The 11,879-nt window shown below is 38.7% G+C and overlaps 1 protein-coding gene across 1 annotated transcript in view; it reads right to left on the reverse strand.

Annotated features, from left to right (window-relative positions):
- The window catches only part of LOC112163358 (collagen alpha-1(XXVII) chain A), a gene marked incomplete in the record, with an annotated part of 69,567 nt that overhangs the window by 41,620 nt on the left and 16,068 nt on the right, over nt 1-11,879 (reverse strand). Inside the window, 3 exon segments of the mRNA XM_024299720.2 lie at nt 6,220-6,273; nt 6,388-6,441; nt 11,056-11,109. Of these exon segments, the coding sequence (XP_024155488.1) occupies nt 6,220-6,273; nt 6,388-6,441; nt 11,056-11,109 (162 nt within the window).

The raw sequence follows: 11,879 nt of genomic DNA on the forward strand, positions 1-11,879 counted from the left end.
TTTTGGGGTTGGCCATTGGTTAAAGTATCCCAACTCAAAAAGGATTTAGTTCTTTAAAAACCAATTCCTATCAGCTTTTGATCTTTTGTTTATAATTATGCAGTTTTTAGGCATAAATAATCATAAAACTGTGTTGTTTTCTAAGATATTCTGCAGAGCAGCAGGAGGTTATTAGAAATTCACCTCTGAGCCGTGGGCAGGGCTGCTGGGGTGGAAGTAAGCCTCTGCTTATTTCCCATGATCCCTTTGTCTACACTTAGTTTACAGACCCTCACAATTCCAACCTAACAGTTTCGGTGCAACAAAAATGGTGACTAACTGCTGAGACATCCAGCTGTAAAGTCCTGAGCCAGATCCCAGCTGGGACGAGGAAAATTGTCTATTTGTCCAAAAGTGGGAACGAAGTGGAGTAGTGAGACTTTGGCCCGCCCATCGCCGTTTCTGCGTAACAACTGAGAGTTTTTTTCTAGCTGCATTTTTTCATCTGCTCCCGATTCACCACGGATTGAATCTAGAAATACTCAGAAATGCAGTTTTAAGCTCATATTCATTTCCATCATAAGAAAAACGCCACAAGAATATATTCTTTATAAGTTATGGGTCACATGACCTTTTCATTTTTTCTGTCTTTTATTGCATTCAATGGTTATTTGGAAAAGTTGGGTGAAATAATAATAAAAATGTTTTATTTATGAAACAAAGATAAAAGTCTACAGCTGAAGCCACAGATAAGTGCAGATTTAAAATCCTAGAACTTTATTGAAATGTTTTGCAAATCAAGGAGGAATTAAAAAAAAAATTCAATTTATGACATAAGAAGACTGACATAACTCTTAAATCAGCGATTCAGGTCTGGAAACTTGAAAATACTAGACAGTGAGGCGTGACCTTTGAGAGGAAACGGCGCAGACTCGTGAAAGACAGACAAAGAAAACACAAAAGTTGAAATTCTGACAATGAGAAGAGACAGAAAGACGGAGGCAGTAAGGTGAGACGTGCTGCTTGTAACTCGACCTTGTGGTTGAGGTCTGGCTCTGTGTACGTCCCCTCTCTCTGACCCCCCCGCCATACTGAAAAGCCATTCAGGGTCTGCTCAGTAGAACAAATGTTGTACAGAGCGGAACATGCTTGGCCTGACCAACAGTGTAAAATCGCATCCTACTATCACGCTTTTAAAGCACGACTGCTTACTCCATTAAAGTTTTCCATGAAAAACCAGCAGCCAAATTCCACAATTCCCGCTCCAAACATCAAGCTGTGGCTGATTTAGAGCCGGGACTGTGTTGTGTGTGTTTGGGTGTCTGTGAGACAGAGCCTGCGAAGGTGGAGAGGGGAAAGAAAATGAAAAAAACACAGAGGAAGGTGCTGTTGTCTCATTTTCCTACACCACAGAAATCCAAGCAAACAAGACAGAGCAAGTTAAACAGCCACAGCGGTACGAAGAAGAGGAAACAGCTCATCATTGTTTGAGGACGGCTTTAGAGCGAAAGTGCTATAAAAGTCATCGTTTCTTCTGGGTTTTAAAGGATCTCTGTGGAAAGACCTGCATGTGGACTTTCCACCTCAGGTGACAGCAGAAGAACAGAACAAAGTCTGTCAGAGTCTTTTGGTGTCTCAGTGCAGTTTGACTCACACATCTGTTACACAACAGTGCACAGAGAACCATCAAAAGCATCCTTGTAAGGCAAAGCTGAGAACTAAAAGCACAATGGTGTGCTGAGCAAGCCTTCTCTGAGTCCGTTGTGGTTAGGATGTTAACTCATTCCAGTTAATTCTACAAGTTTCCTTTACAGTCAACATAACTGTGGTCACTGACCAGTACCTGGGGCTAACTGTGAGGATGCCAGTCTGTGTGAGTGTTGATGAAGTTGCTATGGAGATAATCCCCCCTGAAGACATAGCACAACGTCATGCTGATGAGTAGGAGCGTTTCACTCCAATGAAAATCGTTTTTTAACATGTTCGTGTAGCATTTTTCTCATGATGGAGGGCAAACATAAAGAAAATTAAGACTAAATTTGCATTCCTGAGTATTTATTTACTCAAATCACTGTGAATCAACCAGGAGCAGATGAAAAAATGCTGTAGAAAAAAGCTTGTACCAGTGATATCAAGGCAAGCTGCCTGCTCTGCTCCATTCTGATGCATCCATTTGCAGACGACTAGATCCATGTGCATCATGGGTGCCCAAATTTGGCCCACCAAAGGTTATCTTTTGGCCCACCAAGTCATGCCGTGGAGTGTTTAGTTAAAACCCATTCCCTGTTTCCCATTGATTTTCCATGACAGGGGTCTCAAACTGGCCATTAACAGTCCCAAGTTGATCTTCTGCATGTCCATGCTTCTTCAATGATAGCTTTGTATTTGCTTTGGGATGTTTCAGCTTGATTTATGCTTGAAACCATGATGCCTGAATTTATTCCCAGCTATGAAAAAAAGATATTCACTTGTGTTTTTGACTTTAAGTAAATACTACATTTAGGTAATTTTACACTAATTTGGTTTGTTGCATATTTGAGACAACGGGCATTAAGGGGTTAAAACTTAGCATTTTACTATTGTCGATGGATTTGGTCATCAGAAAAGTCCTTAGCAACAAGTTGTTGGCTCCTGTCGTTTCACAGGATACGCAAAAGATATCACTTAGCAGTACATAGACAAGAACAAATGTTCAATAAACTTGTAAAGTAGACATAGACAATGGACCAAAGATATAGACTCTGTCTTCAGGTAGCTAAACTGAGTTTTGGACCCCTACTCTATGGTGTTCCAAAACTATACGGCTGTAATATACTTTTGGCCTCCGGGTAGTGCTGTTTGCAATTTCTTTGCCTGAGGTTATCGGTGAAACAACCCACAAGTGAGTCAGCCCTGGGCTTTTTTTGTGTGTTAGAAATTGACATTCATTCTGATGCTTTTAGCTGACGTTTTTTAGCTAGGCAAGATGCCGTGACAACGGCAGTGGAAACAGATAAAGTCAGAAGACCAGCTCCACGTCTCTTATTGGATCCCAGTTTTCATTGAAAGAAACTTTGTTTTAGCTTGCTCTTGTTTTTCAATTAAAAATGGCCAGTGAGGCCTTGCTGTTAAATGTTTATGGTACTTTTTATTCTTACTAAATTATTAGCTTAATTAATACAAACTCAAAATAAATAAATTATAAAACATATTCTTTATTTTCTCCTTTAATTTTTAAAACATGCAAAAATTGTTGTATTTGGGCCGTGAAGTGAGATTCTGGGGAAATGGGGGCAGGCTTATTCTCTGCCAACATTTCCTGCTATGAATTTCTAATGAACTCCTGCCACTTTTTTTTTTTTTTTTTTGGCTAAAAACAGCATAATCACAACTCAAACTCTGCCTGCTGATCTCATCTCTAAGCTAAACAATAAATCTGGCAGGTATCTGTAGCATAAGAGGAAAATCAGCTGTCACCCTCAGCTGTTAGTCGCAGGCCAAACTTTAGATAGGGCCTCAAATCACTTCCATCACATTTTTTTCCACTTACTTGAAGCCCCCCTCTCCTTTTTTTCCCGTTTAAGTGAATGTGCGTAAGAGGGAGGTAGCATCTAAATGAACACAGACACACTCAACACACACACACACAAAGAGGCAGGCTTCCAACAAAAGCCATGTGTTCAATTGAGGCAGAAACCTTGTTGACACTCGTACAGACAGGGTATTGTTCCTCTAGGAAGGAAGCTAATGCATGCAGGAGCTCTTTTCACCTCGGCTGAAATGAAAACAATCTACCTGCTACACTGAATTACTTAATCATTCCTGTACCTTGCTTGACATCTGTTCATGGCTCAACTGTAATGGATTCAAAATGTGACTGGACGTTTACCTCCTGCTTGCTTTGAGGCACCAGAGAACTCTTGATAACACACACTTGATGATGTCTACAATCCAGCAATTCCTTGTTTTTTTGTTTTTAATTTATATATTTTATTTATTCCCTGTTTTTTTTTAATTTTCAATACATCCCAGTAACAAAACTTCAAGTTAGAATGTATTTGCTCTTATGCAAATTTACATTTTTGCCATAGACTTAAAACTAGAGAGATAGCACTGGTTATGTGAGAATAAAGTCTTTATAGCCCCAAATTGTTGAAATTCAGTGTAAAGCTTCCTAAAATACAGAATGTTGGAAATTATAACAGAGTTACAGCTAACTTTTAACATAATAGTCTTTGATATATAGTTTTATGAGAATTAAATTAATTTGTGTAAAAATAAATAATTTCAAATAGTATTAGCACTATAGCAAATCTCTTGTTCCAATTTCCTTCTGGCTTTAAGCTTTCTGTTGTGAGTCTAAACATTAGGTTTACCTTTTGTAATTCACTAATATCTGATAAATTTACCCAAAAAAGGTTAAATGAAGCTGCATAGTCCACATTTGATCAGTCAACATGTTTACCATTTACAAAAGTATGTGATAGTAATTAAACTACTTAAAAGCATTTATAATCATCTCATACACAAACTTCAACTATAGTTTTCTTATTGAATCCTGTGTCTCTATTTTTACTTTGTTTATTTTATGTGGCTAACATTATTTCACTTTGATATGTTGGATTTTTGGAATACCGGAAAACCCACATCAATTTAAGGACCGTTTTCTCATTGTTGTCATGTGTTTGCAGCCATTTTAGAACCTCCATGATATCACACACTAACTTGCTTAGCTTTGATGTTCTTTGATAGAGTTAATTTATATATTTTACAAAGTCATTGTCTACCTTTATGGCCCTTTTGTGTTTATATTTCATTGTCATCCTGTGTGTCCGCTCATTTATCGTATTTTTACTTTTTTTTACGTTTTGTTTCTAATTTTATGGTTTTTAGGGAAACAATCTTACCAATAGTTCATGGACAGCTGATGAATAATAGCTTTTTAGCTAATAAATACTGTGCATTGGCTATATGATTTTAAATGTCCCTGCCAAATATCTCATCAAATATAAAATAAATGTGCTTGTTGCACTATCCCTAGTGTTTAGATGCTAATTTATTTGGTTTCCTTGAAAAGGGATTCCTGTTTTGTTTACTTTGCCAAAATTTAGCAATTTTGCATCTTTCTTGTTGAAAATATAAAATACAGACTTTAAACTTGGTTTGAACCAATAACCTGAAACCTCAGAAGCATAATGCTCAATTAATGAGGCATATTCTATTACTTCCCAGCTCAACAAAGGCTTCTTTAAGTCAGAGGACTTTTCCTTTTGTCCATGCTTCAATTACAAACTACCCTTGTGAAATTCTACCTCGTAACTTGATTTTGTTCTGATAAGATGAGTAAGAAACAAGAAAGAACTTCCCTTTTTATTGGAAGTTACACATCCCATCAATAGGTTAACTTGGCCAAAATAACATCTTGGTATGAAACAGGAAACTGGCTCTTTTGATATTAATAATCATTAAACAGTGTTTGCAATATAGAGAATAAACACGTGAATGCTCTGAGAGTATAAAAAGAAGCAGACAAGAGGATAGCTAGTAATGCATTGTTATAGTATAGTATTTTCAAAGCTACAAAGCAAAAAAAAGAGAATTTTTGTCACTTTTGCACTTTAAACAAAAAAGCATTTCATACTAGAGCGCTTTTAAATGGCCATGTTTGAAGTTTGGGCTATATCCAGGGGCGGAGCTACAGGGGGGCAAGGGAGCAACAGCTGCCCCCACCAAAAAGCTTTGCTCCCCAACTTGCCCTGACATTTTTTTAGTCAATATTATCGACAAAGATTAAGAAATCCTTAATAAAAGCTTCTTTAAGAATTGCAAAACTTATGGAAGAATATTTTTATTAGCACCTTAGCTAAAAGAACTGTTGTTTTATTATTAATAACATTGGCAAATCTGCTTGGAAAATCCTATTTTTTATCCTTTTATTTTTAGCTCTTCAATGCAAAATCTTTCAGCTCCACCCCTGCCTGCATCTTAAAACAGGTAATCAGTTGCGCACATTTGCAGAAATAGTGTGCACGATTCACTGACATCTAGTGGTAAAGCTGCAGAATGCATCACTTCTACAGATTTTGGAAGAATTAAATAAAATTTGACATGTTTGTTAAACATGTAGAGCAGTAATAAGGACTAATTTTAAAGAAAATATTAGTGTCTATATAGGAGTCAAAGCCTTAACCATAGATCTAACGCATTTAGTAAAAAAATATATGTATATATATTGTGATCAATTAAATATTTGTAACTTACAATTCGACCTATTTGACCAGGTTTTCCAACTGGGCCAATGATCCCAGGATCTCCCTGGAAAAAAAAAAGTAAACATAAGTTCTAAGAAATATTTAAAGAAAGCATAACTAAATGTGACTAAACTGGGGAAAAAACATAAATTAGAGTGTCAGAGGAAAGACTTAATACCTTTTCTCCTTTAGGTGCAGGTCCAGGTGACAAACCAGGGTCTCCTTTCTTCCCCTTAAAGAAAACAAAATAACTTTCAGAAATGTGACTAATATTTGGTAATTACAATCTGGCAGCTTCTTGGAAAAACACATATTATAATTCTAAAATAATTCCAACAGTCAATGTTGTTATTTTTGCTGTCAATAAGCCTACAAAAACTCACAGGCTTAAAAACCGAAACAGGATTAAGCCTTTATGTAGCTGGTAAATCCACCAACACAAATACTTCTCACAGTGGCCTCACTGCCCCTTCTCTGCTGTCAGCAGGTTGCACTAACAGAACTGCAGATCATTAAAGTTGCGGATCAGAAATTACACAGAGGACAGACTTGCAAAGATTGCAAACATCAAATACTTGATAATTTTCCTTTCAACACACTTGTCTGGTAAAAGGAGCCGTCTCTGCTCCAGGTTAGCCTCAACTGACAACAATGTTCACTCACAGGAGCTGAAAATCCCAGCTATTCTGATGAACCACCATATACACAGACAAGCTTTCTTTCTTTCTTTCTTTTATTATTATAAAACTTTTTTTTAACCTTATTTTGGATCACCTCAACTGCCACATGACCACTTCCCAGTGGATATACAGGACATAGTCCTACAGAAGTTAGTCCGATTTAGCATCTGTGATAAAGAAACCTGATCCAAGGAGGCCTAACCCATAAACCTGCAGGACCCCAATGATCTGCTGGAAATATCCTATAAGACCTTTCGACTTCCCACAGTATCTATTCTCTGAAGGTGGGAGCTCTGAGTGGGACAAAATATGATTCCAGTTTAAAACATTTTAAAAATATGTCCTCTAGTAATCAGAAAGTTTAAAAAAATGACATTTATTTTGAAAAATTATATTTGGCTGCTCATTTTTGCAGAGCTGGAACGCTCCACACTAGTGTTTTTGTGTGCATGTTGCGCATTATGACAGGCAGACAATTTTAATTAAGCTCTGGAAACTTGATCATGTGTCGTTTTCAAAACCTGAATGTAACAAAAACCAGACCTCTGTCAAGTTTTGTGCTAAGCTGTGAGGTAGCAACTGACATACCAAACAAAACAGACACTGAGTTTTTATTCTATCTTTAACTATATGATATTTCTTGGAGATAATAGAAAAAGGGATTTATAGGACGTGCTTACTAGTGTGTAGTCCACTCTAAAATCACATAAGATTAGGTTAATAACAAACTAAAACTAACACAATCCCCGGGGGACTTGTTAAGGTCAAGGCTCTGGTCAGCACAGTGTCTATCAGTGAAACCACAGAAATCATTAATTTAAGGTCTCTCTCTCAAAGTAATGAAATCCAAATAAAGGATTTGTGCCTTACAATGTGTTCCAAACGCACTCAAAGGTTAAGGGCGTTTGCTGAGACATATATCAATCCAGACAATTGTTGGGGGGAGGAAGCAGAGGATTTGTCTAGAGCAGGGTCATCTGTTTGCAAGTTAAAACCAGACAGATTTATATGAAGTTCTCACTTTCCTACTCCTAATGTCTTTTCCTGGCACCCTTGTAAATCAATGGGACCCCCCTCTGGTCTCTCCACTGTTCGTTATGATTGCAGGAGAAATACAGACTCATACTGACATCAACAGGAGCTGCAACTAATGTCTTCATGTAAACAAATACAAACATTTGGAAGTAAGTTGTATTGGTGATAGAGTTAAAAACGCAAATATATTTTTAGCTAACAAAGGATTTCTTATCTTAACAGATGTTAACAGTGGGATGTACACTGCTCACAAAAATTAAAGGAGCACTTTAAAGAACCACATCAGATAAATCAGATCTCAATATGAAGTTGGATATCTATACAAATACCGACAGGGCAGGCAGTGTCTTAGGAACAAAAGGATGCCAAGTCTTTTAATGGAAATAAAAGTTTTCAGCCTACAGAGGGCTTAATTGTGTAGACAGCATAAAATCAGAGTGAAATGGAGATGTGGCAGGCTAGTCCAATTTTTTCCAAAACTTAATTTCTTCAACTCAAAATGCTTTTCAGTATCTTGTGTGGCCCCCACCAGCTTGTATGCATGCTTGACAACGTCGCGGCATGCTCCTAATGAGACGACGGATGGTGTCTTGTGGCATTTCCTCCCAGATCTGTGTGAGGGCATCCCTGAGCTGTTGTACAGTCTGAGGAGCAACCTGGTGGCGCCTAATGGACCCAAATATAATGTCCCAGAGATGTTCTATTGGGTTTAAGTCAGGGGATCGTGAAGGCCATTCAATTCCTTCATCCTCCAGGTACTGCCTGCATACTCTTGCCACCTGAGGCCGGGCTTTATCGTGCATTAGGAGGAAACCAGGACCTACTGCACCAGCGTAGGGTCTGACAATGGGTTCAAGGATTTCATCTGGATACCTTATGGCAGTCAGAGCACCATTTCCTAGGCAGTAGAGGTCTGTGCGTCCCTCCATGGATATGCCTCCCCAGACCATCACTGACCCACCACCAAACCTGTCATGTTGAACCACGTTGCAGGCAGCATAACGTTCTCCTTGTCTTCTCCAGACTCTTTCACGTCTATCACAGGTGCTCAGGGGGAAAATGCTCTCGTCTGTGAAAAGTACAGGGGGCCAGTGGTGGACTTGCCAATTATGGTGTTCTTGAGCAAATGCCAGTGGAGCTCCATGGTGCTGGGCAGTGAGCACAGGGCCCACTACAGGACGTGGGGCCCTCAGGCCACCTTCATGAAGTCTGGTCCTAATTGATTGGGTAGAGACATTCACACCAGTGGCCCTCTGGAGGTCATTCTGTAGGGTACAAGCAGTGCTCAGCCTGTTCCACCTTGCACAAAGGAGCAGGTATCGGTCCCGCTGAGGGGTTGAGGACCTTCTACGACCACCAGTCTCTTGAAATCTCCTCCATGTTCTGGAGATTGTGGTGGGAGACACATTAAACCTTCTTGCTGTAGCACGTGTGAATGTGGCATCCTGGAGAAGTTGGACAACCTGTGCAACTTCTGTAGGGTTAAGGAATCGCCTAATACTGCCAGTAGAGATAATTACGCAAGACAAAATCCGCACGAGTGGAAAACCAGCCAAAAAAGATCAAGAGGGAGAAACTTGAAATGACCTCCACATGTAACACCAGTCCTGTTTGGAGGGTTTTCTAATTGTTGCCACTGAAGTGCACCTGTTGTTAATTCCATGAGCACCAATACAGCTGAAATTGATTAACGAGGCCCTCAGCTGCTGAACCAACCAGAAAATTATCAGACAGGTTTAATTCAATTCATGCAGGCCCAATAAAAAAAGTGTTCCTTTAATTTTTGTGAGCAGTGTATTTATTTATTTGAACTACTTGATAGGCATACGTTTAAAAATATGAACAAACTGTGAAATGCCCAAATAACAACACTTTCACTTCAGCATTTGTCCACATTTGTCTTTCAAAGCAGAACAAATGCAAAACAAGATTTTATATATAAAATAAAGAGTGGAATAAATAAATGAAAAACAAAATCCAACAAACAAACCAAGACTCACCCAACCAACCACCTAACAAACCAAACAACCACCCAACCAACCATCAAACCCCTCATCCAAGAACTTAACCAACCATTCCACAACTCAACTATCCAACCAACCAAATAACTAAGCAACCAAGTGAAACAAACAAACAAATAAAATGAAGGTGTATTAGGCAGGATTACAAAGAAAAAGAAAGCTTGTCACAGATTAGTTCTTTGCATATATCTGGCCTTATATCTGCAAAGAATTCATCTTGTCACAGACCATTTTTTTACCAGATTTCAAAGCACTGTGCATTTCACAGAGAGTATAGTTTGGGCAAATAAGGTTTTGCAAGAAAAGGTTCCTTACAGTTTCCTGTTGAGGAGGTGGATCTGCTTTTACACATTTGTTGAAAAGTTTAGGTGCAAAAATCATGTTTAAAAAGTTACAATTTATAATAAATGTAACTGTCCAAATATGGTATTATTATAGATTATCACAGTAATGGTATTTAAATCAGTTTGTAGTCTAAAATCTTCAGAACCAGATAATAAATGGTGGTTTGATTTAGCTCCATAAGCTTGTGAAAAAAGATCATAAGAGTTTAAAAATATCCATGTACATTTAAAAGTCAGGCATTTATTATCATAAAACAGCTTTTGTTTGACCTGACAACTTTACGAGTTTTTTAATATGGCTTTTAAAATGTATCTGGGAACCTGAAATGATTTGGAGGTATTTCTCTTCTGTTACTTTCTTGGTTAAATCCGCATTTCAAGGAACATGTAAATAATCTGTGAGGGATTTTTTTTTTTTTTAACTTATGCACTAAGTTTTCAAAATATTTAGAGTTAAACAAGAATGGATATCTTTGGCCGGTTTCACAGTTTTTATCATGTTTTACCTGTTTTTACCAGAAAATGTCAGTTACAGGAGGCTTTTTGTGAACTTAAATAACCCTATTTCCACATACATAACACCTTTGTTCTTTATGAATTCCACCTGGTTTATAAAAGCTCTCAAAAAGACCCTCTTATGGGGCACAGAAAGGTCACTTCATTAGCAACAGAAGCAACTGCATTTGGAAAAGTCAACATTGTTGCAGGACTTTGGTCAAGACAACAAAAGACCCAGTTGTGCTCATGAGCAGGACTAGCTGTGTACCTTCAAACCAGGTGGACCAGGTCGACCGGGGTTCCCATGAGGACCGGGGGCGCCCTGTGAAGAAAAAAAAAAGAAAAAAAAAATCAGAAAGATGGAGATGTAATCAACAGGCGATTGAGATTTCAATCAATCGGCATGCTGGGAAAAGGAGCTTCCTACGGTGAATTGGACCAGAAAAGAGGAGATCAAAGACAGTCTGGATAACATCACCCGTCATGCTCTTCTAGCTTCGTTTCCTATGCATTACCTGTGTGCCTGTGTGTGAGATATTTAGGGTTGGGGGTCGAGGCTCAAGGAAAATCCCCTTGTGTGGCTTTACCATATGGCTAACCCCGTTTTTTCCCTCACCTTCCACCTTCCTCTTGCGTCCACACAAAAAAACAAAAATAAAATGAAGGTGCAACTGCCAGGCATCTTGATGAGTAAAACAGATCACCCCATGTCGTAACATGTTAACATCTTTTGATGTATGTTTCTGTCAGCGTTGGCAGTCGCTGAGGAAATAAACCCAAACACAGCAGCATCAGCAGTGGCAGCTCAAGGGTAATGTGAACCATCGTGTTCAGTCCAGCAGGCCCCATGGGAAAGTTTAGCAAAGAAACTTTGGAAGCCAGAGAATGAATTACACCAGTATTTTTTTTTTTTTTTATAGGGGGGGCGTGGATTGTATAGCAGCCTGCAGACAGAAGAACAGGAGGTGGGTTGTTACGCCATTTATCTATTCATCTGACTGTCTGCCTTCCCTTCCTCCCCGTGCGCTTTTCCTGTGGATACCTGACCTCACCCCTGCCCTCCACGTGATGTGGTACCTTTGGGCCCCTAAC

This window comes from Oryzias melastigma, linkage group LG12 (assembly GCF_002922805.2).
Source record: "Oryzias melastigma strain HK-1 linkage group LG12, ASM292280v2, whole genome shotgun sequence".
NCBI classification, from domain to species: domain Eukaryota; kingdom Metazoa; phylum Chordata; class Actinopteri; order Beloniformes; family Adrianichthyidae; genus Oryzias; species Oryzias melastigma.